At 48.1% G+C, this 12879-nt stretch overlaps 2 protein-coding genes across 2 annotated transcripts; one reads left to right on the top strand and one right to left on the bottom strand.

Annotated features, from left to right (window-relative positions):
- Positions 1–66: 66 nt before the first annotated feature.
- Positions 67–9543, top strand: Chchd4 (coiled-coil-helix-coiled-coil-helix domain containing 4). Its single transcript, XM_005071164.4, has 3 exons — positions 67–292; positions 5801–5899; positions 8489–9543. Exons 1-3 carry the CDS (start codon positions 271–273, stop codon positions 8785–8787), a joined length of 420 nt encoding a protein of 139 aa, XP_005071221.1. The 5' UTR covers positions 67–270; the 3' UTR covers positions 8788–9543.
- Positions 3328–3516, bottom strand: LOC121136920 (cytochrome c oxidase subunit 7C, mitochondrial-like). The gene has a single exon (XM_040738462.1). The coding sequence runs from the start codon at positions 3514–3516 to the stop codon at positions 3328–3330; it is 189 nt and encodes a 62-aa protein (XP_040594396.1).
- Positions 9544–12879: the final 3336 nt, after the last annotated feature.

The raw sequence follows: 12879 nt of genomic DNA, 5'->3' as shown, positions 1-12879 counted from the left end.
GCCCTCCAAGATTTCTGGGAAATGTGGTACCGCTTCGTTGGCGGGGCGCACGGGCCGCTGGGCGATGTAGTTTCCGGCTGAGAAGCGACGCTGGTGCTGAGGAGGCTCCGAGGCAGGCGCGCGGCGGGCAGGCCTGGAGGGGGCGGGTCCGCGCGGGCCTAAGTGCCGCCCGCCAAGCCTGAGCAGAGGAGAAGGGAGGTCAGTGCGAGAAGGTGTATCTGCTGCGACCGTGCCGGGTTCCTCCCAGAGCTGAGAGCGTCGGATACGACCATGTCCTACTGCCGGCAGGAAGGTGGGTCGGGTGCTGCCATGGAGACCGGTCGGGCACCGGCCTGCGAGAGACACGCGGTCGGGGGGTTTCCACAGGGCGGCGTGGGCCCTTCGTGGGTTTCACGCGGCGGTTTCCAGATAAGAAAGTAGAGGCTCCGAGAGGAACGAGGCTGGTCCAAGGTCACCGTGACACTCAAACCCGGGCCTCGGAGGCCTCACGTGGGCCCTGAGAGTGCGGAGCATGTTGTACCTGGCTGGAAATTGGGGACTGTTAGGAATTAGTCACCGTCGTCCCTAGTACGCCCCACGTGTTTGTATCCCGCATAGGCTTTTTAACTGTCCCGGGAAATTACCACTCGGGCTGGAATAGGCTGTGCCGCGTGGTGAAGTGCCCCTGGCGGGAGTGTTTATTGAGCTCCTCCTGTATACCAGGCACTCTTTAAACTTCACGTAGCGACCTTTGTTCTGTTACTGTTCGTGTTTTATCAAACTGTAAGCTAAGACGGGTTACCCGGCCCTAGAGCCCATCGGGACTTGAAGCTGCAGTGCCAGTGGGAAGCCCTCTGTTAAAGGCCTTCCTTTCTACCGTCTCCAGCCACGCTGAGGACCCCTCACTGGTTACCTGTGGGCAGCAGCGTGGAAGACTCCAGACGCAGCCTCCCGGCACGAAGGGCCCCTTGTGTCTGAGCTGCTAGTAACCCCTCCAGGCCCTAGTTTCCAGTCTTGTAAATTGAGAGGTTGGCTGCTATTCACTCTAGTTTCCACACAGCACGTGGGAGGACTCGTGGGAATGCAGAGCTACAGAGAGACTTGGGGCACCCAGAATTGTAGAGTGAGTAGGATCAGCTTCTTCACTGCAGTCTAGGGAATCTGAGGAATAAAGGAGGAACTAATCCACCCAAGGCTATGCATCCAGTTAGAAAGCCCAGTCTACACCACACAGCTTTTTCCTACAACCCTAGAGACCCCTCCTCCCAGAATCATAATTGACTAACATCTCTCCTCAGATCTGTGTCTGTTGGTTAGCACTTGGTGTCCTTATACAAAAGTCTCCGTCTTCGAGCACTATTAAGCAGGAAATTCTTGTCATGATTTTTGTCTCCTCCAAGTCTAGTGCGGCTCACCACTTGGCAAGTTGATGTTGACTCTTTGGGGTGTTATGATAAAGCTTGTGGGGAGCCTTGGCGGATTCCATGGCAGGTGAGGGAGACTGAGGCAGAGGGACAAACACGCCAGGCAGGCAGAGCTTAGTGAGACCAGAGTACTGCCCGAGTGCAGGTGACCGGCAGGCTAGCATAACGTCTGAATCCTTACGGTACTACCTCTTGAAGGGTTTACAGGCCTCAGCTTCTCCAGGAAAGAAGTTGGGTCCATTTGCTGCTATTGCAGCATTGAACTTGTCTTCTTGTTTCAAAAGATAACCATCGTGTGTCTGTCTGTTTTTTATTTTATTTTATTATTACCATTGTTTTTGGAGACAGTCTCACTATGTACCACAAACTGAGAGATTCTCTCTTCCCCCCCCAAATACTGGGATTGAAGTCATGTGCCCCTACCCATGATCTCTGTGAGTGCAAGGCCAGCCTAGTATAAACAGCAAGTTCCAGGGCAGCCAGGGTTGCATAGTGAGAATCCTGTCTGAGGAACACAACAACAAAGTAAAAATAAATAACGATGGCAGGGTGGTGGCGCACGCCTTTAGTCCCAGCACTTGGGAGGCAGAGGCAGGCGGATCTCTGTGAGTTCAAGACCAGCCTGGTTTACAAGACCTAGTTCCAGGACAGCCTCCAAAGCCACAGAGAAACCCTGTCTGGAAAAGCCTAACTAACTAAGGAAATAATACTGTGTAAGGCTTTAGGTGACGTACTGCTGTTCTTCCAGCCTCACGTTTTCCCGCTTGCTCCTCAGCTGCCCTGGCTATGCCTTTCTCATGTGCCTTCTCCAAAATTCCAGCTCTCATCCTTCAAGAACCAGCCCAAGCTGGGCAGTGATGGCACATGTCTTTAATCCCAGCACTTGGGAGGCAGATCCACTTGGGTGGATCTCTGTGAGTTCAAGGCCAGCCTGGTCTACAGAGTGAGTTCCAAGACAACACAGAGAAACCAAAAAAAAATAAAATAAACCAGCTGAAAAGTCACCAGGTCTTCCCTGATACTTTGTGTCATAAACTCTGAAATGATGTCTTCTCCCACCATCCTGAGAGCTGGCAGAAGGCCGGGTATACAGTGGGTGCTGTCCTCTGTTCTAAGCAGACGGTTGTCTGGACACATGCATGTCAAAGGTCCATACATCTGTCAGTGTCCGTGTTAAAAGAACTCAGGCTGACATTCAGGGAGTTCCATGCAGTGTGGGTGAAGCCTCACTCTGGACTTGTGCTGCCCGTGTTTCTGTCAGTGCTGTCAGCGCCTGCCCACTTCTCTTCATTCAGAATTTTCATTGCAGAGTGATGGGCCAGCCGTTGGGCATGTAGTAGTGAGCAAGGTGACACTTTTTGTGTCTACAACACAGGCGAGGTTGTCATTAAAGCACTCCCAGATGGATAATTACCAACTGCTAAGTAATAGGGAAAGTGCTGGGATAGTGTACTGAAGGCTCTGCAGGGTTTGCCAGAGCTGTGGAGACCATTTCAGATGGTGTTCCTCAGAACCGTCCCAGTCTTCAGACTGAGAATTAACACTGAATTCTTAGGGCCACCTCTAGCCTTCAGGCTCTAGTTGGCCTTGAGTTTCTGATGCCGCCTCTACCTCCAATGGGATTGCAGGTCTGGACTACTCTGCCTTCTTTAGTTCAATCTGACCCTTTGTGCGCATATTCAGCAGGTGTTCTACACCCGAGTGATGGCCCCAGTCCCTTTTAAACTCTATCCCAAAGCTCAACTTATTTTTCTTTCTATAGACAACCCCTTCCCCACTCAATCTTCTTCACTTGATGCATGTAAATTCTTTTTATTTTAGTTTATTTACAATTTTATTTAGTAATAAGAGTTGAAGAGTTTAATCCAGTTTTCAGATCACATCTCTTAAACAATCTTCATTCTGTTAAAGGGATGATTAAATATTATTTTCTGAGTAGCTGGTGCCTTACTATAAAGAAGGAAGCTGCAAATCCAGATCCAAAGTATCCAGTCATCATAGCCAGTAACCGCCACTTGTTTTCCACTGAAAATGGCAAATTCTTCCCGGGCCCTCCGCATAGTGGCTGCGATAGACCATGGGTCATGAACCTCCGGATACTCTGGCCCAACATGGCACCGCAGGAGACTCTGCCGCACCAACACCAATTCTTTTCTTTACGTGTTTTGCCTGCTTCTTGCTTCAAGAGAAGGGAGTAGAGGATACCTGCCTGTGTGTTGATGTGAAGGCTGACAAGTCACAGATGTAAAGAAGCACTAAGCTGCTTCATCCCAACTTGTCCGGGAGCCTAGGGCCGTGTGGATGTGCCGGAGTTTGATTGCACTTTGCTGGGTGAGATCTGGTCTCTATGGATATCACTTATTGCCCCAGCTATTTCAGGAACTGTCCAGATTTGTCCCCTCCCCTTTGGGCCTATGCGCAACTGAGGTCACAACTGTCAGAGCTGGGAGCTTTATGTCAGCTACTTTTGCTTAGCACTCAGCAGTTATGCAAATGACTTTTGGGGGTTCTTGGAAACTGGCCAGAATCTCCAGGGTCATTAGGCACTCTAACATGGCCCAGTGACCTTGTTCAGATGCTTTCTCCAGCAGTGGAAAGAGCAATCTGGCTGGGGTATTTGTTAGGTACTCAGACCAAGACTGCCTCTGGGCAGAGCCCAGGTGGGTGGTGGGGCTAACCCTGTGTGCAGAGACCTGCCCATTGCTACTGTCTGCCAGTGTGAGAGACCTCTGTTCCTAAACTGTCTTTTTCACTGAGGTAGCCTCTCTGACGTTTGCCCTCACTTGCCTTCTCTGGCCTCTTCCTTGGGTATTCCAGTCCTTCGCCTTACTTTTCCTTCATATGCCTGGACCTGAACTTTCCAAGATGCAGGGGGAGAAGTGAACACAGTGCTGGCAACTTTCAGAGAGCCACCTGTCTGCAGCCTGGCCTCAGCTCTCACAGTTGCTACCTCCCTCAGGGCTACTCATGAAGAAGGGCAGGTTTACTCAGACCTGAAAACATCTTCCAGTGTGCCCTCTGGGTGAGGATCTAGTCAGGGTGGGCTGTCAGAAGGCTCCCTTGCACTGGTCCTGGGAGGGTTAGGGATTTCTGACATTGACCTTTCCCTAGTCCTCAGTCTGGGACTGGGGCAGGGTGGGTCTCTGTTGCCATATTGTTATGCTCAGTGCTCAGGTTAGAGTCAGTAACCCAGTGTGTAAGGCAGGACAGTGTGGGTGCTGGAAAGGTTTGGGTGTGAGGGACTGTGGAGGTTCCTGTGAACAGAGGGCATTGCTGTCCCTTGGGAGTGGTAGGTAGAGGGCTGCCCGCTACACAGGATCCAGAATTGGGCCACCATGGAGACAGATGGCACCCTGTGCATTGTGGGTACTGAAGAACGGTTCCACCACAGGGAAATGTCTGGTGTGTGGCTGCTGGGAGTGAGAGGGGCCTAACTGATACCAAAATCTGTCAGAGGGTGAGCCACAGGTTGTTCTGGAGAGCTATTCTAGCCCTTTATTTTCTTCATTTCAAGAAATTGGCTTGTTGAGCCAGGCATTGGTGGTGCACGCCTTTAATCTCAGCACTCAGGAGGCAAAGGCAGGCCTGAGTTCCAGGACAAACAGGGCTGTTACACAGAGAAACTCTGTCTCAAAAAAAAAAAAAAAAAAAAAAAAAAAGACTTGGATTTCTACTCTCTGTAGCCCAGGCTAGTCTTGAATTCACTATCTTGATTCAGCCTTCTGAGTAGCTGGGATCATCAGGACTCCTTACAGGGTCACTATAAGGTTTCTGTCAAATAGACATGTCTTGTCCCCATACCATTGGGAGAAACTCTAATGTTAAACATACCCGTCTCATGTTTTTTCCTGGAGACCTCAGAACCTTAGCCAGGCCTAAATTAAAAAGCGGGGGTGGGAGTGGGGGAGGGTGTCTGAGAACTCTGCCCTTTGGGGAGCTGCTGCAGAAGAGGGAAGGAGACTTCACTCTGAGGAGTGCTCTAAATCTGCCCTACCTGACTCCTTCCTTTTCACCGTGTCTGGCCCAGGCTATGCTCTGACTTTTAGGTGCTAGTGCCTGGGCCTTTTTCCCAGGTTCTAGAGCCTCACAGCTGCATCAGCAGTGGGCTGGGGTCCCCAGCTCACACATAGTGCTCCACTTTCCTCCTGGTTGTGAGTTGTTCACAGGCTTTTCACGGAGGAGGGTGGGAACACTCCCCTTCCCCCTCAGTTTAGAGAGCTGGGTGTTATGCCTTCTTCCTCACCCACCACCTGAGTGTATTCCAGCTGGCTCACCGGAAGTGGCTGCTGGGGTGTCTAGCCAGTGATGGCGACAGATACAGGGAACTGTCTTCAGGTTGGCTGTCCTGTATTTTACTTCCCTCCAATGAATCTGTCTTCCTCTGCTCCAAACCCTAGGGAAGGATCGGATCATATTTGTGACCAAAGAAGACCATGAAACTCCTAGCAGTGCAGAACTGGTGGCTGATGACCCCAATGATCCCTATGAGGAGCACGGTAAGAGGGGAAGGACCACAGACACACCCCAGGGGAGGCTTGGTAGTGAGCACTGCTTTCCCACTTTGTCTCCTTTGGCGGTGGACGGATGTCTGGCTCTGTGATCCCTGTGTTTTCCTCCCAGGAGCTGGGACTGTGCCAAGCTAGTAGGCAGCAATTTCTTCTTACTAAAACATTCTGTCTCCGTCCTACGTGTTTGTACTGACGTGATTAAGAGTGATTGAAGTTAAAACTGACAGGGATCCCTGCTCTGTCAGATTACTGAAGTGAGCCCTGCCATGTGTACCAGGTAATTTGTAGGCAAGAGAGCAGTGGCCAGGCAGCTGGTCCTTATCCCCTGTTAAATCAGGAAGGGACTTAGCAGAGCTACTCAGAACTGTGACACACTCCTGGGCTCATCCCCGAATTAGAGTAGTATCCCTTTGGACACAGGATGTCACTCTATAGGCTTTGGGCTAGGTATTCCAGTCTGTGTGGTAGGTGTGTGCAGCATTCCCAGGCCATATGTGTCAACAAGACTCAATTCAGCACTATAACAAGTGCTTCAGGTGAGAATTACTGGTCAGTGAGATTGACTTTACAGCAGGCAATCCTGGAGGACAGGCTATGGTTAGAACTTGCAGACCTGATCTCAAGCAGATGCATGTTCCGAGTGGGACCTTTACCTGTTAGCCTTCTGCCAAGTAAGGGTGAATACCTGGCCCCGTGTTGGGAACATTGGCAAGTCAGATGTCACAGTATTAGTGTCCTGAGAGTGGCAGCTGTAGCCTACCTGAGTTAGCCTTTCTTAATGAAGAGGTATGAACTCACATAAGTTCTGGTCCTTTGTTTACATTAGCTGCACATATGTCACAGAGCTCTGGAGGTGTGAGCAGCCAGGCTGTGTCTGCTTGTTTTTAAATGTACTTCTGCACTATAACCACTAAAGCTGCCATCTTGTGGATGTGGGTTGTGTGTCCCAATTTACATTGCATCCTGTCCTCTGCTAGACTCATGAAAACAAGGACTTCTGTAGACCTGAGTTGTGGTGGGTTTTTTTGTTGTTGTTTGTTTTTAATTATTTATTTTATGTGTATGGATGTTTTGTTCAAACATGCATCCATTGCCTGCCAATGTCAGAAAAGGGTGTTAGATCCCCTGGGACCTGAGTTACAGATGGCTGTGAGCTGCCATATGGGTGCTGGAAATGGAACCTGGGTTCTCTACAAGAGCACCCGAGAGTTAAAGGCCAGCCAGTCTGCTTTACAAAGCAGGTTTCAGTACAGCTGTCCCAAAACAGTGGCTCAGGCTGGAGTCACAGGTATGTGCCACCACTGATAGCATCTAGACTCTATTTTCAATGTCAGTCTATTTCTTTTGAAAGCTATTCCTTGGGTTAGCACATTGGAACCTGCAGTGCCAGCATTATGTTCAGCATTGAGAGTCCCTTGGAGAGGAGTTGGGTTTGGAGCTCTGGGGCTCTGATGGGTCCTACTACTGTCCTGACTTGACTCTGAAGCCCAGAAACCTGCAGATAGTATCAGAAGGACCACTTCAGGTACCACACAGCTTCATGTACAGGAACTTACTCTGCAGCTGTGGTGTTGCTGAGGAACTGCCTGCTGAGGAGCACCAGCGACATTTCCTGTTGTCCCCAAACAGTTGGGGCAGGTTTGCTTGCTGATCAGTGAAGCTTTCAGAGCTGGCATTCAGAGGCGGGATTCCGCCTAGGACTTTGGACACTAGTTCTGCAGCCACGCCTGGGCATGCCTCTGGAGTAGAGGGTCATGTGGCACTCAGTTTGTATCGGCCTTTTGCCTGCTTGCCTTCTTTTCTTTTTTCCCTTGATTTTTGCAGTGCCAAGAATACTCAACACCAGAGGCAAGTACTCTACTGTCTACATTCTCTGCATCAGTAGGCTCACAGGAGAACTGTCTTCTGTGTCCTTCACAAAGCTGAGAGTAGAATTGTCTGTCATCCTGAACCATTTTGGAAAACTAGAAAATTCTATTTAGATGTGAACAAAATTCATAGAAAAGAGCCACATGCAAAAGGAAGACATCAATGTAGCATTTACTAAAAATCCATCAATAGCCTGACTTTCCAGCTCATTGATCATAAATCACTTAAATTAAAAGTTTGATTTATTTTTTACAGGTTGGGGATTGAACCTGGGGTCTTCTGGATGGCAAACCCTGCTCTGCCTCTGTGCTGTATACCCCACCTTAATATTTGATTTGTATAGGAAGAATGTAGCCCCACTAGTCTAAAAGCACTTGCTTTGCATTGTACAACAGGTTTTAAGATCTTTTCACATCTGTGTGCTTGCACCATTCTCTAGGCTGGCTGAGCAGAAGCATGCTGAGGGGCTGTGGGAGGAAGTAGGGCCTGGAGGATCAGTGCTTGCTTTGGCTTAAGAGATTCCTGGTATTTTAAATCTCAATGTTCTGATTCTAGTTCTGAGAGGTGGCTTAGACAGTAGACCAGAACACACATAAAGAGGTTACGGGAGATGCCTTCCAGGCAATAAGCACCAAACAAACATGCTTTGCATGTTCAAGATCACAGGGAACATCTCTCACCTTTCCCTTGTCCATCTTCCTCTTCTAGGATTGATACTGCCCAATGGAGATATTAACTGGAATTGCCCATGTCTTGGGGGAATGGCCAGTGGCCCCTGTGGGGAACAGTTCAAGTCTGCCTTTTCCTGCTTCCACTACAGCAAAGAGGAAATCAAGGGATCAGACTGTATAGACCAGTTCCGGGCCATGCAGGAATGCATGCAGAAATACCCGGACCTCTATCCCCAAGATGAGGAAGAGGAAGAGGAGGCAAAGCCAGCGGAGCAGGTGGAAGAATCAGCTGCTACTAAAGCCTCTGTGGCCAAAGAGCAGGGGTCAAGCTCCTGAAGGCCACAGGCCCTGGCTGCCCACTCACCACGGGACTTTATGCACAATGCCTTTTGGTCACCTCTGTGAAAGCTCTTTCCCTCTGTGCACTGTAATGTACAAAATAACTTATTTTAATGATCAGGGGTCTTGGCTACTTGCCATGTACACTGAAGAAAGGGAGTGTGTGTATACCTATGTCTGCATAAACCTGTCCTTGAGCGTTAAGCTACTGCTGGACGTACTCTGTGATTGCCCCGGATTTTGCCACTTTGAAATACTGTGCTGAAGTTTCTCAGCAACCAAAAGTTGTTACTCAGGAAAGTTTATCAAGAGAAAGCTGACTTATTCTGCCCATTGCATCCCTTTTGGTAGATTTTACACCTCCTTGGGAAATTAAGTAGATGCCCAAGCTCCTTCAAGAGTGGGTCCATTCCTGTTGCAAGAGGCTAATGGTCATATACTTGAGCTGCACTGTATGTGGCTGCTGCTTGTGCCTGGTACCCATGTTTCTGTTTTTGCAGTCCAGACTCCAAGGTGTCTGCAGATGCAGGGTGAGGTTGGACCCTGTGACTCCCAGTCCCTCCTAAGTGAAAGGAGAGGCTTGGTTTTCGTTTTATTGTTTTGCTGTTCTGAAAGCCCTGGTTTGGAGCTCATGTTCACTCAGTCCAGTCAGTTGTGATATTGAGCTGGGGATCTAGTTGCTTCCAGAGCAGAAGCCGACAGAGGAAATGTCTGAATGAAGTACTCAATTAAAAAGAAACAATTTCTGTCTGACTTTGAATGTGACTTTCTACTAGTTAGAAAGTTCTTAGCTCTCTTTTGGTGGTGGAAACTGAATATGTGTGAGGATTTGTGTGCCAGGTGGGAAGTTTGCCAGGAAGCCGTATTCCCAGCTCTTTGCAATTTTGAGACAAGGTCTCACTAAGTTGTCCAGAATGGCCTTGTTCTTCCTGCATTAGCTTCCCAAATAGCCTTCCACGCTACAGATATTTTTCTGTAAGAAAATACAGTGAGTTTCAAGGCAGCCAAGGCTACATAGTAATACCATCTCAGATAAAGCCAAACCAGGCTGAGTCTTTAACATGTTCTTCTAAACACTTGTTCTGCAGACAAGGCAGTTGGACATGGAGTGGGGCAGGGCAGATTGTTCCATTTAGAAGGACTCTGCAGATCCCTTGACTTGAAGTAACGGCTTAGCTCTCACGCTGTACTGTGGTAGAGCCTCAGATGTTGTGAGTGCATCAGTTACTGTTGTGTAAGGGTAGCCTTTGCAATAAGGATTTCCTTACAGGGTCTACTGTGGTGCTCAGGCATGGCTTTCCGAGGTCCTCCCTTCACTGGAGTCATCTCCAGCCTTGGCTAGTTCCTCACAAACTCTAGAGCCACTTTTGGCAGGACTCAAGTGAATTGAGTCTGTGGGTTGTTAGGTTGAGGCTTCAGTTCTTTCTGGGTCTCAGTTCTTTGCCATATGAGCCTTACCTTAGAGCAAAAAAGGCACAGCCTCTCTGTAATTTAATCTAAAAAACAAGCGACACTCACCAAGCTACTCCAGAGCCCCCAGTCAGTTGCATTGTTTCCCCCACTGCCACAGTTTTTATTTTATGTATGTATGTATGTATGTATTTGTGAGAAGTGGTCCAGGCCACATTCCACTCTTGAGTACCAGGATGCTGCCATGCCACACCAGGGCAGGTGCCACCACTCTAAAGCTGAGAGGTTATGGCTGGAGAGATGACTCAGTGCTTAAGAGCACTTGCTGCTCTTCTAGAGGACCAAGGTTCAGTTCTAGCACCTACATGGTGGCTCACAACTCTCTGTAGTTCCAGTCGCAGGGACCCAACACCTACTTCTGAGCTGTGTGAGTACTGCATTCATGTGTACAGACATAGGTGCAAGCAAAACACCTGTCTTAGGGTTGCTGTTGCTGTTGCTGTGATGAACATGACCAAAGTAACTTGGGAAAGAAAGGTTTATTGAGCTTAGGCTTCTACATCACACAATTTATCATCAAAGGAAGCCAGGATAGGAACTCAGGCAGGAGCTGATATTAGAGACCATGGAAGAGTGCTCCTTACTGGCAACTCAGAACCACCTTTCCAGGGATGGTACCATCCATCCATAATGGGCTATGCCCTCCTGCATTAATTAGTAATTAACAAGATGTCCTATAGGCTTACTTACAGCCTGATATTATGGGACGTTTTCTCAATTCAGGCTCTCTCGTGATGACTCTCATGTGTCAAGCTGACATAAAACTACCAGTACAACACCCATACATAAAGGCGTGGTTTTGAGATGTGGAGGTGTAGAGAGCTGTGAATCTTATTTAGTTCAGAGCCAAAAACAGCTGGTGAGATGGCCAAGTGGTTAGATTCTTGCAAAGGCCTCAGGTTCAATTCCCAGCACCCATGCCTATTAACTCCAGTCTTTTGCCCTTTTCAGGTGGCACACATACATGTAGGCACTCATACATAAAGATATGTATGCAAGTGTTTTGCCTGCATGAAGGACTGTATCATATGAATGCCTGGTACCCACAGAGGCCAGAAAAGGATGTCAGATCCCATGGAACTGGAGTTAAGACGGTTGTAAGCTGCAATGGGAGTTCTAGAAATCAAACCTGGGTCTTCTGGAAGAGTATCCAGTACCCTTAACTATGGAGCTATCTCTCCAACCCCCAAAATAAGTATTAGTAATAATTTTAAATTATTTAAATGCTTTAAAAAGAGCCCAAATCATGGAGCTGGTCAGATTTGAGAGGTGTGACAACAGTGTTGTAGATTTCACACAAAATGAGCAAAACATGCTTTCAGGTAAAATTTTAATCATAAGGTATTACTGATAGTACAGACTTTGCCTGGTATTACTCATTGATGGGCTCAAGAAACCTGAACACCCGTATAAAGCAAGACACATGGCATGTCAGAGCAGTTGGCAGGAGTGGTGCACTCAACTAAAAACAGAAAAGAATGATGGGTATTACACAGTACTAAGTTCTACAAATAATTATATCTGTAACTGTGTCTGTGTGTGATATATTCATGTACCTGTGGAGGCCAGAACAGGGTGTTGGATTCCCTGGAACTGGAGTTAGCAAGTGATTGTTTTGTTTTCTCTGTGTAGCCCTGGCTGTTATGGAACTCACTGTGCAGATCAGGCTGGCCTCGAACTCAGATATCAGCAGCTTCTGCCTCCAGGGTGCTGGGATTAAAGGTATACAACACCTGGCTGACAAGTGAGTGTAAGTCATCTGACATAGGTGCTAGGAATGGAACTCTAGTCTACTGGAAAAACAGTTCATGTAGTACATGATCTTAATCACTAAGCCAACTCTCCAGCCCCAATAATTTGTATTTAAACTGCCATGTGTCTTCATAAGCAATAACAATCGATGAGAGTTGAATCTATCCTAACCCTCACCTTTGGCAGAAGCCTCCTACCCCCTAGAGTCCAAACCAGCATCCTGACCCTCAGATGGGTGCCTAGCCCAATAATCATCAGAGGTTTCATCCAGTGATTGGTGGAAACATACAGAGGCAAGAAGGAACCTGTGTGGGACTAAGCTAGGCCCTCTCCATATAAATACTAGGAAACCCAACTCAACTATAAGGGAATTGAAACAAGAGCAACTCACTGAGATGCAGCTGCTTACAATGTTCTGTTATTTACCAATGATGGCCAGCACCCAGTGTCCACATGGGTTTTGTTTTGAAATGGGGTCTTTCTGTATGTGTCCCAGGCTGGTCTGAACTCAATAGGTAGCTGCAATTCCAACTCAAGTGCTGGGATTATAGGTTAGCACCGCTATGCCTAGAAAGGCTTCCTAACAGAACACTGGAAGCAGGAGGGATTGATTTGGTTTACAGTTTGAAGAGAAACAGTCCATCGTGGCAAGGAAGGCATTATGACAGGTACATGAGATAGTCCTACAGTGAGACTCTACCTCCTACGGTTCTAAGGCCTTGCAAAATAGCATCATTGGCTGGTAAGCAAAGTTGAACTCCATGAGCCTATGGGGACATTTCACATTCAAACCACAAACTGGAATGTCCTATCTAATGTGAGCAGAAAGTTTTAAAGAAAACAGGTCAACAGGTGGCCCTGGAAAAG

Source organism: Mesocricetus auratus, unplaced genomic scaffold, assembly GCF_017639785.1.
Source record: "Mesocricetus auratus isolate SY011 unplaced genomic scaffold, BCM_Maur_2.0 Super-Scaffold_100676, whole genome shotgun sequence".
Lineage (NCBI taxonomy): Eukaryota > Metazoa > Chordata > Mammalia > Rodentia > Cricetidae > Mesocricetus > Mesocricetus auratus.
This window is presented reverse-complemented; position numbering and strand designations above follow the sequence as displayed.

Excerpts from the sequence above, each read along its gene's own strand:
- LOC121136920 (XM_040738462.1), bottom strand. The coding sequence starts at position 3,516 with ATGTTGGGCCAGAGTATCCGGAGGTTCATGACCCATGGTCTATCGCAG.
- Chchd4 (XM_005071164.4), top strand. The coding sequence starts at position 271 with ATGTCCTACTGCCGGCAGGAAG. Across the intron at positions 293-5,800 it reads GTCCTACTGCCGGCAGGAAG|GGAAGGATCGGATCATATTT; the intron begins GTGGGTCGGGTG and ends TCCAAACCCTAG. Across the intron at positions 5,900-8,488 it reads TGATCCCTATGAGGAGCACG|GATTGATACTGCCCAATGGA; the intron begins GTAAGAGGGGAA and ends TTCCTCTTCTAG.